The sequence below is a fragment of the Monodelphis domestica genome, chromosome 5 (genome assembly GCF_027887165.1).
Source record: "Monodelphis domestica isolate mMonDom1 chromosome 5, mMonDom1.pri, whole genome shotgun sequence".
Lineage (NCBI taxonomy): Eukaryota > Metazoa > Chordata > Mammalia > Didelphimorphia > Didelphidae > Monodelphis > Monodelphis domestica.
In genome coordinates this window covers 104,105,725-104,122,601 of record NC_077231.1, presented here as the reverse complement: position 1 = coordinate 104,122,601, position 16,877 = coordinate 104,105,725, and the positions used below count along the sequence as shown (strand labels likewise).

At 37.7% G+C, this 16,877-nt stretch overlaps 1 protein-coding gene across 7 annotated transcripts in view; it reads right to left on the bottom strand.

Annotated features, from left to right (window-relative positions):
* The window catches only part of PPHLN1 (periphilin 1), a 176,985-nt gene that overhangs the window by 96,874 nt on the left and 63,234 nt on the right, over positions 1 to 16,877 (bottom strand). For all 7 annotated transcript variants that reach the window (XM_007503151.3, XM_007503152.3, XM_007503153.3 and 4 more), the window contains one exon: positions 4,013 to 4,224. In XM_007503151.3, coding sequence (XP_007503213.1) covers positions 4,013 to 4,224 — 212 coding nt within the window. The remainder of the gene's footprint in view (positions 1 to 4,012; positions 4,225 to 16,877) is intronic.

Genomic DNA, 16,877 nt, shown 5'->3' with positions numbered 1-16,877 from the left:
AACTGGGAACAAGGTAGAGGTTAAGGATAGCAGAAAGGTTAAACAAATTACATTAATGTAATGCAAGATTACTGAGCCATAAAAACTATAAATATAAAAGATTCAGAGATGCATGGGAAGATTCATATGAGATAGAGTAAACGGGACCAAGTAAAAATACATACAGTGATTTTTCATAAAACCAATACCCCAAATTGACTGAACATTACATAATTATAATGACCTAAGAAAATGTAACTCCCTTTCTGTGAGAGATATGAGACTGAATAATGGTGTAGAATATTACACAAATTTTCAGGATTAGTTGATATGTTCATTAGTTTAACTACATTGTATTTTTCCTCCTTCATGTTACACTTTGTTGCAAAGGATGGCTCATTAGGTACACTATAAGAGTGATATATCAAAAAATGAAGGTAACAAAATAAAAGGTATTAATAAAACTTTTTTTAAAGTAAATAAGATTAGGGAGGAGATTTAAAAAGAAAACCTTTTTTAAAATGTATCACAATTTTTTAAAAAATACCAAAAATCCTTAAAAAAAAGAAATTAAATATTTTCTTATAAAAGACCATGTGTTTAAAATGAAAGACAATATTTTTAAATAGATGCTAAACAATTAGTTATTAACAAAGGCTCTATTTTTAAAAAATCTATTGGGAGAATTGTAAAGATTATGCTTATAATAAAATCTTCAATCTAAGAAGATTTAAGCTTGTTTTCATAAGAATATGGTACATTATTTGAATTTTCTTAAATTTTCTCAATGCCCTAAGGTTCAAGTCTTTAAGAACAAGAAAATTAAAATTCCTTACATTATGTCTAACAGTCATATGGCTACAAGGAATTATGTGTTTGTAAGTGAGGTTCTAAAAACAGCATCTTCTTAGTTCAGGCTCAATGACTGGACGGAAATAAAGTTCTCACAAATAGATGAACTTATATTTAAGAAAGGATATTAACTAACAGTGTAAATATACAATAAGGATACAGTGACACTTAACTTGTCTAGACATAGCCCACCACCCTCCCTCTCATTCTCATCTAGAAATTATGATATTAGGCACCCATCAAGTCTGAAAGGCCCAATCGACACTTGATTGGGATTTTTCACAGCTCTCAATCAGAAAACTGCATCAGGGAATCTGGGGCCAAAGGAAAGTTGCATGAAAAAATTGCTAATCCTATCACAATGCTATTTTATATCTTTATGAGCAAGGATGTGTCTTCAGTTACTGGAATATTTATGAATTAATAAAGGAGGGTCAAACCTCAACTGAGGTTCTCAAATGAAAATTGTTATGGTAATAAATAATATGGAAATAGGTCTTGATCAATGATACATTTAAAACCCAGTGGAATTGCATATCTCCTATAAAGGGGGATGGGAGGGAAAGAACATGAATCATGTAACCATGGGAAAATATTCTAAATTAAATAATTAAATAAAAAATTTCGAATGGAACTTGTTATGGTAATAATTTAATCATCCTCATGCCATCCTGGTAACGGGGGTTTCTGACTTTAGGTTGGCAATATTTCAAATGAAAGACTAACAGTCAATTCTCAAAACCTCTGGGCTCTTATGACATGAAGTTCAAAACCTGGAGTGTACTGTATAACATACTTTAATGGTTTCATTATATTCATAGATATAAAATATGTTTAAAATAAGGTTATTGGAATCACTGATGAATCTTTTTCTAATGAAAAATGTGATAAGAAAAAGCAGGTAGCAAATTTAGGCCACCTATATGTGTACTGGATTTAAAAGTCGAATATGACCAATTATACATAATTATTTTTACTTTTATTATTTTAAATGTATTTTTTAAGAAAAAATTTGCCAGTAATTATTTCTGGATTCCTTCTCTCATTGGCAAATTCCTCTGGAGGACTCCATTTTGAGAAGCAGCCCAGGCCAATCAACCTTCATTATCCTCCCCAATCTATTTCCAACTTTCCACACAGAATTTCTGTGCATCTCTCTGTCCCTATGCCTCCTTCACTTTTGTTTTCTCTTTCCTTGTTAAAATTTAAGAAGTGCTTCAAGAAAAAGAGATTGTTGTTACTTTTGCTTCTATTTGCATCCCCAGAACCAGGCACAGTGCCTGGTACATAGGAAGCATAAATGCGTTTTCCCTTTTCTCCCTGACTGCTGAAAACAAATCTCTCCAATATCTTTTTGTTTAGTTGCTGTGATTAAAATATCATATGATAAACATGAATTGACTCATCATACATACATATATGTTAGTTATGAACTCAAGTTACATTATGAGAAACCAAAAAAACATTTCATCTAGTGCAAGAAAGAGAACCAATGAGAATTATTTATGAAAAATAAACCCAGGAAATAAACTAACTTTCTTGATTAAAGAATTCTTTTTTTTTAAGACTAAATAATTAACTGAAAATAAACTTAAAAGTACAAAATGTATATTTAACTTTCCATTTCATCACTTAAAATTAACTTAATGACTTTAAAGTTCCTTAGCAGGTTTCAGGAAATTTAGAGAGAGAATAGTAATAAAGCTCCTTAAAAGGGAATGTTTTCTTTGCTTTTTCCATGTTTATATCCAAGAAGTACAGGGATTTGTGGCCATTGAATATGTTATATAGAATGAAAATAAGCAAATGAGAACTCAATCTCTCTGGCAAATAATTATGATGATTTATATGAAAAGGAAAAACAAATTTTACTTCCCTATACAGTACCATAAGTTATTTTAAACCATCATGGACAGTTATGATACAGCTATTTCAAGCATTCTGTAACTTGCTATGTTTTCTTCACCATCAGAAAAAAAGGAGGTAGTAGTCTTTACATTCAGTATCACAAAGACTTCTAATAGAACTCAGAGGTGGGTTATTTTTAACCTTGTTAGCCAAACAAAATCATTACCATATTAGATTTTTGTATTCTATGATATTAGATGGCTAAAAATGCAAGTGTTCCAAACATTAGTTTGGAAAGAAGACTTCAAAAACATCTGATTATACGTTGTTTTTTAAATTAGCTAAAATTATGGAGATTTTTTTAATATTACTACTTAAGAGTCAAACTCCATCTTTTCCCCTCTCTCCCTACCTCCTTCTCCCCCTATCTTGCTAGACCAAACTGAAAGTACAGAGATTATGCAAGGGCTATTCATAAGCATGAAAACTTTGACTTGTTGTTTCTGATGTGGGCTCATTTGCAATCAGGGCTCAACATATTAAAAGTTGAGCTGAATGCAGACACCTGATCATATAGTCTAATATGTTTCAAAATTCTTGAGCTCAGAGATCACAAGCTTTAGTCCCCAGGGATCTGAGGTTACAGGTGCATATGCCATCACATCCACATCTACTGATTCAAAATATATGCAAAAAACATTATAGTTTTGTATTCCTCAAAGTACCCCACTCCATAAATATTTGTTTAGATGGATGAAGTAATGAATGGATCAACCCAGAAGGGATAAGAAGAAATCTGAAGCTGTCTTTCCTTATCATCATCAGAAAAACATTATTTAAAATAGTTATTCTCTGAATTAGACAGTGAATTGAGAATTTAAAAAAGGAACAAAATAAGAAATAAAAAGGAAACAACTTAAACAAGAGAATCAGAGAAGATAATGCCATATATCCTGAGAGGGGTAATCAGAGTGTGGCTTCACATACCCATAAAAATGGAACATACCCTAAAATTAATTAGAATGTCACATACCCATAAATTAAATTAAAGCAGTTTAAAGTCAACATAAATGATCTATAACAGGGCAATTATAATAATAGTAGTAATTGAGAAATAATTGTAAAAATATATCAGATTTTTTGCTCCCATGATTTGGGAGTGATAGAAATGAACAGGTACTCTAGAATGCTTCAATGTGAGATGATATGGGAAGAATTTTTTTAAAATGAGATACCGTTTTATTTACCTACAAGACAATGTCAAAATATACATGAATCATGGTATGGTAAGTATATTTGGGAGAAAACTAAACACAATAAACTAAACACATACTTCTATGCTGAGACTGGTGGAAAGAATAAGTTTTGCTCCGTTCTGGAGAGTAACTTCTGCTGCTGACACTGGAGCCAGATCTGCTGTGTGGAGAATCTTTTCGATTTACTGGAGATTCCCTGAAGAATGGAGTGTCCCTTTTATGAGGAGATCGTTCTCTCATGTAATGAGAAGAGTAGAAACCTTTTCTTCTAAAGCCATCTCTAGTATCCCTTTGGAGAAAATAAAATAAAAATAAATGAACTTTTTCAAAAACATACAGAAAGAGAGAGACACAAACACACAGAGAAAGAGAGAGAAAAAGAGAGAGAAAGAGAGAGAGAGAGAGAGAGAGAGAGAGAGAGAGAGAGAGAGAGAGAGAGAGAGAGAGAGAGAGAGAGAGAGAGAAAGGGGGGGGCAAGGGAGAGAGGGAGGGAGAGAATGATTATTTTATAGTGTTTTAAATAGTAAAAGTCCATTAGTTCACTGTCATGTAAGTTTTGGTGCCCAAAAAAATCCAACTATGAGTCTGGAAAATTATAGCATCTATCATTACTGCTTCAGTTTGCAGTGAGCAAATTTCGATAAGATAGCTACTATATTCTAAACAAGCATTAAAGGATCCAACAGCTGGAAGGAATACACAAAGATTATAGGTCTAAAGAAAAAGTAACTTCAAAGGCCATCTACTCCAACCCCATCATTTTATAGATGAGGTAACTGATGTCCAGGAACTAAAATGGCTTGCCCTAGGTCACAGAGGAAATGAGTACTTCAACTTGCTTCTATGAGCATGTAAACAGACTTTGCTAGAACCATTAGACACAAAGAGGTACCAATCTTATTCTTTATTTCTTGAAACATTCATTTTATTGACACAAGTAAATTCCTTATAAGTTCCATGCTAAAAGAATTTTTCACCAAAACAAAGGAAAACAAGTAAGCAAAATAGTTTTAAAAGGACAGCACATTGGGCAGGATCTGCTAAATTCCAGCACTTCTAACTTTTTGGAGAGAAATGTGTAGCTATTCGCCACCACCAAAAGTGATCACCACTATTCATATGTATTCATGTTTCTTTCAGCATTTTTAATACTTTACTGTAGTCATTGTGTGTGAGGATATATGAAGGAACCTAAAGACAAATTAGATCCACTGAGGAAAAAGCAGCCATAAAAAGACATGCTTTAGTAGTTTTTGATGGCAGGGCCGGATCTCAAAATAGCAGCTCAAAAGTATTGTCTAGCTAAAGACACCTCCTGAAAACTTCATTCATAATAATCCTTGAGCTGTTCATTATTTTGATAACCAAAGGACCTTTTGTAATGTCATGCCCAAATGACCCAAAATCTTTTTGCCCCTGATTCCTGTATTCCAAGTTACTGTCAATATTCCTCGGTTGCTTGGGTTTGTAAAAATGTAGTTAAGGGTAAAGTCTTTTTATAAATAATACTCTCTGAGAATATTACAACTTTAAGAATGATGTAATGCTTAATCTCTACTTTCTATAAAAATCTTTCTCTTTGTCATAATAAATGGAAGACCTAGGTACAATCTTTGTGTTGCCATGTTTTACCCACTCAGCTTATCTCTCTCAGTCATTCTGGTGCTTGCTATTTATTTTTCTATCTATCTTTTTCTTTTTTTCACTATCTTATGCTTGCAAGGAGCTGGCCTTCCTGTTAAATTGACTGACTGACTGACTCTCTCTCTCTCTCTCTCTCTCTCTCTCTCTCTCTCTCTCTCTCTCTCTCTCTCTCTCTCTCTCTCTCTCTCTCTCTCTTCCTCCCTCCCTCCCTCCTTCCTTCCTGCTATTGCTGGGTTTAACCCCAGACTTGGCCTTCACATCTAGTCATTTATCACCTATCAGTTGTCTATATGGGCTCTTGGATCTGTTTACTTTGTTGTATACTAGTCGTATTTCTTTTTTTTCCCCTTTTTAAAAAGCCCTTACCTTCTGTGTTAGAATCAATACCTATGTATGTATAAGAAAATCACATCATATATAGGTTTGGCAGGAGTTCAATTATAGCTGCAGTTTGAGCTATCTACAGGAAGTCATGAAATATATATCTCATGAATGAGACCCTATATTATATCTCGTACATCTTTTCTTCTTTTCTTCAACAGATTATCCACATTATCACTTCCTCTATTTCTCTAAGTTCCTTATTATGTACTGATAATTGCTACTTATAAACATGCCCAAATCTCTTCTATTTATGAAAAACCATTAATAGGATCTTACCATTCCAGATATTGCTCTATATTGCTCCCAATTTTCTTTCCAGGCTGTTTGAAAAAGTCACTGATACTCAGTCCTCTTAACTCCTTTCTGAATTTTGACTTCTTCATTCAATTGTTATCAATCATCTCTGCCAAATATAATACCCTATTCTTACTCCCTATCTTTCTGGATGTCACTACAACATTAGGCAATTTTGACCAGCCTTATTTCCAAGATATTCTCCTCTCGGGGTTTTTGCAACACTTCTCTCTTGGATCTCCTCATTACTACCTGACCACTCCTTCTTAGCCTTCTTTGCTGGACACACTAACTGTGAGTGTTACTCAAGACTCTGACCTGGACCCTTGTCTATTCTCTCTGCACTCTCACTTGGTAATTTTTTTAAAGCTCCAATGAGTTTAAGTTTTATCTAGGTGCATATGCAGACATTTTCTCTCCCAAGTTCCAGTCTTACATCACCAAATACCTACTGGATATTTAGAACTGTATATCTTAGACATCTAAAAGATCAAAATATCTAAAATACAACTCACTGCCTTCCAAGAAAAAGAAAACTGTAATTTTTTTCAAATTGTTATATACTGTACAGTCCAATACCATCCTTCTCATAAACCAGATGAGAAAACTTATTAAGGAAGATGGTAGAATAACAGGAAAAAGAATACAACATATTTCCCCCATCATCCCTCTTGAACAAAGATCTAAAAAACAAATAGATTGAATCTTGAGCAAGAAATGAAAGAAAAAAACTATAAGTTATTTTTCCAGCCCAGGTTGGCTTAGGGCACAGAAAGAGTTCCACAGACCACAGGTATGGGGTTTGGCCAGAAATACAGAGTCTCACAGATGGGAGGGAAAGAGAGAATGAACATACGATGTGACCAGGCATTATGCTATGTGTTTTACAAACAGTTCATTTAATCCTTGCAACATCTCTCTGATATTATCCCTATTTTTGCAGTTGAGGAAACTGAGGCAGACAACGTGAAGTGACTTGCCCAGGGTTAATGCCAGTAAGTATTGGAGGCCAGATTTGAATTCAGGTCTTTATGACTCCACAGACTGATACTCTATATACTATGCCATCTAACTTCTCTGAACCTAGGGACTGAAAAGGTCTGAGTCTGGGTGCTAGGCCATAAAGCATAGGTGCAGGAGAGGTCCTAGGGGATAACTGAAAGAGCATAGGCTACACAAAGGTGAAATCTGGAAGCGCTGTCACTCTATCAAACTACCAAATTTCAGCTAACAAAGCCAGGGTAAAATGAAGAGAAAAACTGAGCCTAGAGGAAGTAGAGAGGGGCAGAGACCAAACATGTACACAGATTGAGGACAGAAGAAAACAATAACTGGGTGGTCCTGATCCTAGGAATAAAGAAGGGATTCCAATCAAGACTGATACTTGCAATGGAACAACCAAAGCAATTATCTCAGATCAAAAAGAGGCCTTCAGTTCATTCACTCTAAACCAGCAGAACATCTCAGAGAACTAATAGTGGTTGAATCCAAAAGCGGTCTACTGAAATTTCCAACTACAGTCAAGCCAAAGAGTATGTATAGCTCAAATCCAAATCTGAGTAGGAAACATAGACTAAGAAGGGTGTAAGCAGACTTCACCCCATAAATTATACTTTAGGAAAACTAAGAGCTGGCAGGGTCCCCAGACTCAGATGTTTCTGAGAACCTGGAATAACACAGCACTCAATAATCAAAAAAAGTATCAGAAGAAACCAATAAGAGAAAAGGTTGGCCAAGATATCCCCCCTGAAAGTATGCAGAGGTCAGCACTAACAAAAGGCCCAAAGCCAACGAGTGTGACAAGGAAATCACTTTAAAAGACTGATATATATTAATTTAAGGTCGCCAAGGAATTCAGCTATGTAATTCCTAAATGAAAACTCAAGTCAGCAGTTAATCTTTTATGGAGTTTAATTACAATAGGAGGAAGAAAGGAATTAGAGATAGAGAGAAAAAGGGAGAGAAGGGAATAGGGCTTAAATACCCCTTCTGTTTAGGCTGGGCCAAAAGGCCCAAGCCCTTAGATAGCTGGGGCAAAGAAAAAAGATCAGTCCCTATTACTCACGTGACCAAAATGGAGAAACAGTCTCAGAGGCCCCCACCTTCAGCTTCCTTCAGAGCAAGCTTCTCAGAGCCACACCAACCACACTGACCAACTTCTCAACCACCACCCCGAGTCTTCAGACTCCCCTATCTTTAAGGAAACCATCCAAGTTCCCTCCCCTCAGTCCTCACATCTACCAATCACCTGTCCATCAATTTCCCTGTGCCAATGGAGGCTCTAGCTTAACCCAGGACCGCCCAGAGGCTTTGCACATGTCTGTTGAAGGTCATATTTTCAAATAATTAAATCTTTGATCCTTTGCTACAGCCCTTTCTAAATCCTGTTAACCTGAGTAGGGTAGAGATTGGAATAATTAAATTTTGATCTAGGCTGCAGCCCTTACTCAATCCTGTTAGGACTGAATAGGGTGGAGATTGATTCCAAGTATCTCCGTTGTATCAATTCTAAAATCAATCATGACTCAAAGAAATTCCTGTTCTATGCTTAAGCATAGGTCAAAGTCCTTTCCATTGTTCAGCAAAAGGTTTCTGTCCTAAAGTAATCTTAAGAAGGGAGGAGAAGGAACCTCCCATGCCAATGGGGTTCACATTCCAATAGTCAAGACCCACTATCAATAGGAAATTTTTCAAGTATGAAATTTCCCACATTTATAAGAATAAGAAATTTTGAGGTTTACACGAGCATATTTAAAGAAGGAACAAAAAAAAAAGAATTTTACCATTAGGAGTTATCATGCTGACAAAGAAACTCAAGACAAGAGGAACAGAATGATTTGAAAATATCTACAGTCTCAAAGAAAAATGCTGCTTCTACACAAATCCAATCAGAATTCTTTGAGAATATAAACCAAGAGTTAAAAAAGTTAAAAGTTAAAAAAATACTTCAAAAACCAACTGAAAGCAGTAGAAGAAAAAAATGGGAAAAGAATTATGAAATGATAAATGGTAGAGGAGATATGAAAAAAATTGGGATATGCATTGTTGGTAGAATTGTAAACTGACCCAAACATTCTAGAGAACATTCTAGAGAATAAAAACAATGTCTAAAAGGTTATAAAACTGTGTATATCTTTTGATACAGTAATACCAATACTTGGTCTGTATTCCAAAGATATTTTTAAAAGGTGAGAGAGGCCCTATTTGTTAAAAAAATATTTAGAGTGGCTCTTTTTGTAGTGGCAATTGGGAAACAGGTGAACAAATTATAGTTTATAATTTTAATGGAATACTACTGTGCTAAAAGAAATGATGCACTAGATGATTAAAAAAATTGTTAAGACTTACACGAACTGATAAGAGTATAGTGAGTAAATCCAGGAGATCACTAAACACAGGTAATCACAATATTGTACTGAGGATTGATTTACTATGAATGACTTTACTATTCTCAGCAACACAATTATCTAAGACAATTCCAAAGGATTTATAATGAAAAATGCTATCCACCTTCAGAAAAAAGTACTGATGAGTCCGAATGCTAGATCAAAGCACGCTATTTTACACTTTATTTTCCTCATCTTTTTTGTCTTCTTCCATAACATGACCAATATAGAAATGTCTTACATGATATCACATGTATAACCTATAACCTAAGCCTGTATGAATTGTTTACTTTCCCAAGGAGAAAAGAGGGGAGGGAGTAGAACTGGAACTCAAAATTTTAGAAAACTAATGTTAAAAATTGTTTTTACATGTAATTGGAGAAAATAAAATAATGGTGTGTGTGTGTGTGTGTGTGTGTGTGTGTGTGTGTGTGTGTAAAAAGAATTATGAAAGAAAGCTTCGGGGAAGAATTAACAGCCTGGAACAAGTACAAAAATCTTACTTACAAAAAAAAAACTCCCTAAAAATGAGAATGAATACACAGAAGCCAATGACTCTGATGTGAGATGTCATGCAGATATTTTGCTGTAAGGATGTGGGCAACCCTGGAGAGAGAAGTTCTGCAACAAATGCCAATCAGCATAGCCACAGTGAACCAGGGGCTGTCCCTCCAAGTAGTCTGCACAGAACTAGGCAAGCAGTAACCTTGTCATGGCAGGGTGTTTAATATATGATTTGTATTGTATTTTCAACCAACACCACCCCACCCTCAGGCAGGGGGGGAAAAGGTGATTCATAAGTAAAGTTCTGTCTGTAACTCCATTACACAAGGCTGATTCCCCCCAAACTACTGACCCCTTCCTTGACTACCAAGCCAGATAAAAAGCATTCTTGAATGCCCCTGGAGTCACTCCATCACCATGCTTCCTCCCTTAATAAAACTTGTCCTTTTGCTATAGAGCCTGCCCAAGCTGTCAATTCTTTGAGAGATCCTTTGATGCCAACATTATGGTGACCTATATGAGGGAGTTTATCTTCAACTTTCTCCATCCCCAGGTAAGTGGCCAGCATCTCCCCTATTCCTTCTTTTACCTATTTCTTCTTCCATTCCCCCCCAGCTCCTGAATTTAGGTGGGAAATGGGGCTGGGCATCCATGGCCAGTAACTTCCTTTTGGCAAGGGGCGCCCAACCAGAATCTCATGTTTTGGGGGCCTAAGAATGATGCTGCCACTGTATCTATCTCCCTTTCCTCCCTTCCCTGCCCCCATTTCCCAAACCACAATGAGGCAAGCCCCTTCAATCCCATGGGACCCCCACTGGACTGCCTCTTTTTTAATTGGGAAATATTAGACTTGTAGGTCTTAAAAAAGAAACCGCTTGAATTATGCTGTAATGTTGAATAACTATATCCTCTAGAATTTAGAGAAGTGTGGTCAATAAATGGAACTAAATTATGCCATCTTTCAATTGGACTTATTAAGGAGAGGGAAAATGAACAAAAATTTCCTACAACTTGGCTTCATGGTACTAGCACAAGACCCCAAATACAGAGAACAATGCTAGATGTGGCTTGCCAAGATTAATTTCTCCCCACATAAGACCCCACTCTCAATCCTCAATCTCCTTGATGACTCTCTCTTGAACCCTCCCTGCCAGTCTCAAATGACCCACTTTCTATCCCATCTGCAGCCTCTGGTCCACCACCACTTTACTGTTTGAAACCATTCTTTTTTTTTTTAAAGCCTTACCTTCCATCTTGGAGTCAATACTATTTATTGGATCCAAGGCAGAAGAGTAGTAAGGGCTAGGCAATGGGGGTCAAGTGACTTGCCCAGGGTCACACAACTGAAACCATTCTTAATCAGCCACTTCCTACTTCTCTCCGTACTTTATTCTCCACTTCCACAGTAACTAGTACCCAGGCCTTCCATACACAGAGTGGTGCCCCCTATGCTGCTCCCTGCAAGAAACTCTGGGACCCTTTATCTTCTAAGAGAAGTAGCAACTCTGAGAAGGGATGGTACAGGTTCATGTTTCCTTCTCAATGTCAAATCTCCTAAATAATTAAGGAAAAATGTAGAAGGTTCTCCGAAAATCCAACCAAATTCAGAGAGATTCAAGTTGGTGGCACTGTAGTCTGACTTGTCCTAGGCAGATTTACACATTACTATTTCCTTCTGCTGCACCAATGATGAAAAATGGAGGATTTGGACCTGGCCCAAAAGTTTGGGATGGCATGACTGAAACTGATTTGGAGGAAAGGTATCCAGTGAGAGCTATTGCAGTTCCCCTTGCTGATCCTCACTGGAATTATCAAGTGAGTCACTGAGATAAGGAAAAAAAGGGATCTTGTCATAAGGTGCTTAGTTAAAGACATAAAGCAGGGAGTGAGGAAGCCCTTTAAAATTAAAAACTTAAGGAATTCATCCCAGGCTTTTTTGACAGCAGGCTTCTAAAAGCCATGAAAAAATACACGAAATGTAACCCTGAAGCCCCTGAAGGCATGACAATTCTTAATAAGCATTTTATTGCATTGTGAGCTCCAGACAGCCACAGAAAACTGCAGAAGTTGGACATAGGACCTCACACTTCCCCATCCCAACTGCTCAATGCAGCTTTTAAAGTTTTTAAAAACAGGAATCTGACCCAGGCTGAGGAGGACAGCATGGCTAGGATACATAATAAGGAACAGACTGATGATTGCTTCTGCCATCTCTAGTAACCAAAGAGGGAATCTTTAGGAAATTGGCTCATATTTCAAATGTAGGGAAAAGGGCCATTGGTCCAGAGATGGTAGCAGCAGCAAAGGCTGCCTGGATCCTGTCCTAATTGCAGACAGGATGGCCATTAGAAATGGGATTGCCCAGGCAGCTGAGCCACCAGTCAATTCCTCGGGCTCCAGTCTCCTCAGGGCTTGGAATGACAGGTCCTTGGGACTGGCCAGGCTCCTTCCCTCTCCATCACTATGGAAAAACCCAGGATTGTGTTGGACATGGCAGGTAAGAGCATTATCTTTCTTATATATATAGGAGCCACTTAGTCTGTCCTACCTTATTTCTTAGGTCCCACAAGACCCTCCATGCATTGTGTAGTTGAGATTGAGGAGCACCAGAAGAGGTGTTTAAGGATCTACCCACTCCCCTGCCAATTTGAGGATCTCCTGTTCTGACACAACTCCTTGATCATACCCTCTTGCTCTGTTCCATTGCTAGGAAGGGCTATCATGCTGAAAACAGGGGCACAACTTAGTCGTGTTGGTGACTCCTCCTTTGTTTATACCTTCCCACTCTTACCTAAGCCCTTAAGTAAACCCCTCAAAATTTCACCTCTATATGGGATGGAGTTGATCCCCAAGTGTGGGACACAGGAGTCCCTGGAAGGGCAACTCAGAAGAACCCTGCAAAAAATCTACCTAAAAGGTCCTAAGAAGCAATACAATATCAGCACAAAGATCAGGACAGGACCATAATCCTTGAATGATAAATTTCTTCAACATGGACTCTTGGCACCCATCCACTCCCACTGTAACAAGTCCATCCTCCCTGCAAAGAAATCAAATGGGGAATATTGGATGGTCTAGGATTTAAGGGTGATCAATGAGGCTGTAATCCCTATCTATCCTATATTCCCTAACCCTTACCCTTACAGGATACTGGATCAGATTAACTGTTTTACTTCCCTTAGGCTAAAGATGCATGGCATTTGGTTTCCTCTTCTCTTATTTGCATCCCTACAGATCACTGGAATACCAAAATGAGCCCAAAATGCTATTTCCCAGCTCTCTGGGGCTGTGGCCTAAGGAGAGAACCTTACCAACTATAGGGTATGCCAGATCAGTCCCCAACTGCTATCTCCCCTGCCCTTGGGAATCCCTATCACTAATACTTCCTGTTGGTCCCCTCAGGTTAGCCAGTCTTGTTTCATCTTTCTGAGGCCGTTGAGCACTTAACCCTATGGATACAGGAACCCAAATCCCTTCCTTTTAAGAAAGGAAGGGTTCCTTGTCCATTGGTTTGGCTCCTAGGTGACTGCTGCCTCCACCTTCCTCTCTGCTATGGTTGCAGAGTACATTCTGGAGGTCTTGTCTAGAGTCAGTTACAACCTTACTGAAGACACTGTGCTAAATAAGACTTTCCTTAACCAGGTAGCCTCACATCTTACCCAACTGGTATGGCAGGCCATCCCCATCCTCCTATGGGTCTTAGGGGGGATTGTGAATTTCAAAACTACTCAACCCTATTCAGACCATTCTTTAGAAGATGGGATTTAGCTATTTCCTGATCGATAACAATAGAGATACTTGGAATAACAGAATCAGATCTTGGAAACTACAATCTCCACCCTACTCAGGGTAATAAGATCAGGAAGGGCTGCAGCAAAACTCAAGATTTAATTATTTGAGAATATGGCCTTCAACAGACATGTGCAAAAAGGACAGACCTCTGGGAGGTCCTAGGTCAAGCTAGAGCCACCATTGGCACATGTGAGAGACAGGAAGTGAGGTAGAGGACAGCTCAGGAGTCCTGGGGACTTCCTATGTGGAGGGAGAAGGTGGTTGGAGCCTGGTGCTTGGAGTGGAGGAGCCCACGGACTGTTTCTGCATTTTGGTCACGTGAGTGATAGAGACTGATCTCTTTTCTTTGCCTCAGCTTGGGCCTTTGGCTCAGCCTAAGCAGAGTGGGTATTTAAGCCCTATTTCCTTCTCTCCCCTTTCCCTCTCTCTCTCTCTCTCCCTCTAATACTTTTCTTCCTCCTGTGTGTAATTAAAACACCATAAAAAGGTTGACTGCTGACTTGAGTTTTCATTTAGGAATTACATAGCTCAATTACTTGGCGACCTTAAATTAATATATATCAGTCTTTTAAAGTGATTTCCATATCACACCAGGTAGCCTCACATCTTACCCAACTGTATGGCAGGCCATCCCCATCCCAAACTGGTCCATTGGAAAGGTATAACTCTGTACTCTTCACCCCCATCAACTTGTCCTACTTTCATTCCCTCACTGATATTACCACCTGCCCACTCCACCCCCACCATGTCTTTCTTTGTGATTTCACCTGGAGCATCCTAGCTTTCCCTTACTTCAATAATATATAATTCAATGGACCCTGAATATTAGGATACCCTGTGGATGGCATAATCTCTACTCACAAGCCCACCCATGGCCCCATTGCTTCTAAATATCCCAACAGAAGAGGGGTCCTGGGTCTCAACCCAACCACTACCAAACCTTTTTTAGTAACATCTCGAAGACCCTAGAGATCATTGCCCAGGAGTCTGGAGCTTCTATTTAAAATCTCCAAAAGTTTCTGAACTCCCTCACCAACTTGGTGCTAGACAATCATAAAAGTCCTAGATTATCAACTACTGGAGGAAGGAAGGAGGAGTATGCATGATCATCAATTCTTTCTGTTGCACCTGGATCATCAAGACTGGAGGAGTTGAGGAGAGCCTTAACAAGATTTATGAACAAGCCAGATAGCACCATGATGTAAACTGTAACCCAGCATCCCTTTAGGACTCCCTTAAGCCTTTCCTCCATTTAGGTACCTGGTGATATTCCCTCATATCCCCTTTGCTCGTACTATTACTCTTTTTGCTATTTAATATTTAATCCTTGCCTGTTTAATTGCTTTGTTAAATTTATGGCCTCTCAACTCTCCCAATTCCAGATGGTGGTTACAGAGCAACAAGTATAACTATGACTGCTGGATGCCATTGCTACAACTTTCCATTCCTAGAAGCCATGTAATAATCCCCACACCATCAACTTAAACAATGCCCATCCCTGATTCTGTACCCCTATTCAGCATCAAGCCATTCCAGAAGACTGATGCTTAAACCCAGTTCTAGTACTGGGTCCTGTGTTATTTTAAGGGGAGAATGATATGGATTGCCATTTGGATGGGTTGCTATGAGGACATGTGCAACCCAGAAGTGATAAGTTCTGCAACAAAGGCCAATCAGCTTAGGCATAGTGAACTAGGTACTGTCCTTCCTTGGAGCCTGCACAGACTTACCCAAGAAGTAACCTAGTTACCCAGTATGTTTAACATATCAGTAGTATCACATATGCATTGAGGTTTCTAATTCCTAGTAGGAGGAATAAGGTGAATCATAAGTAAAGCATATGTCCCTCAGTTACAAGACTGCAGCCCCCTAAACTGACCCCTTCCTGACAACCAAGAATTCTTGAAATCCTTGGGGCCACTCCATTGCCACACTCCTGCCATTAATAAAGATTGTCCCCTTCCTTTGGAGACTGCCTGACTTGTCCGTTCTTTGGAAAACACCCTTCAATGACAACAACTCCATGAGACCTCAAGACATATTTAAAAAGTAAAAAAATTGAATAAAAATGGTAAGGCATCTCATATTAAACATAATTGATTCAGAGAACAGATTAAGAAGACATAAATTAAACACTGGACTACCTAAAATCCAAGATCAAAAAAGAAGCCAGACATCATAAAAGAAAAATATCCATATCACTTAGAACCAAAGGACAATTTAGAAATTTAAACAGTCTACTAGGCAACACCTAAAGGTTAAAATAAAAATCTCTAGGAATACTGGAAACAAAATTCAGAGTTCCCTGATTAAAAAAAATACTTCAAGCAGCCAGAAAGAAAGAATTCAAGTACTAAAAAGCCACAGTCAGAATAAAAAATTATTTATAGTAGTTACCATTAAATGGAGAGTGAGAACTTGGAATATAATATACCAGAAGGTTTAAAAGCCAAAGTAACCTAACAAAGGAAAACTGAGTGTAAAAAAAAAATGGATGTTTAATGTAATACAGGACCTCTAAACATTCCTAATGAAAAGATCGGAGCTAAAAAGAAAATTTGATCAAAAAAACTAACAAACCAACTATACACAGTAGTCAAGGGAATCACAAAAGTATGAGCAAATAATCATGGAATTAAATGACAGTCAGACTTCTAATATTTCTACATGAGGAGATGATACATATATCATATCTAAAACATTAGACATGGTTTGTTTAGATGAACTAAAAAAAGTTAATCAACAGCCAGGATTATATTGAGGAGGGGGAGGAGAAGGTACCAAAGGATCAGACAGGATAATATGATATGAAGAATGAAAATTGTTTAGAGTAAGAGCAGTAGGTATAATAAGGACATAAAGAGGGACAAAAGTGAACCCAATGACACAATACTACTACTAGACATTTTCCTTTATGAAATGTTGTTTCTAAACATGA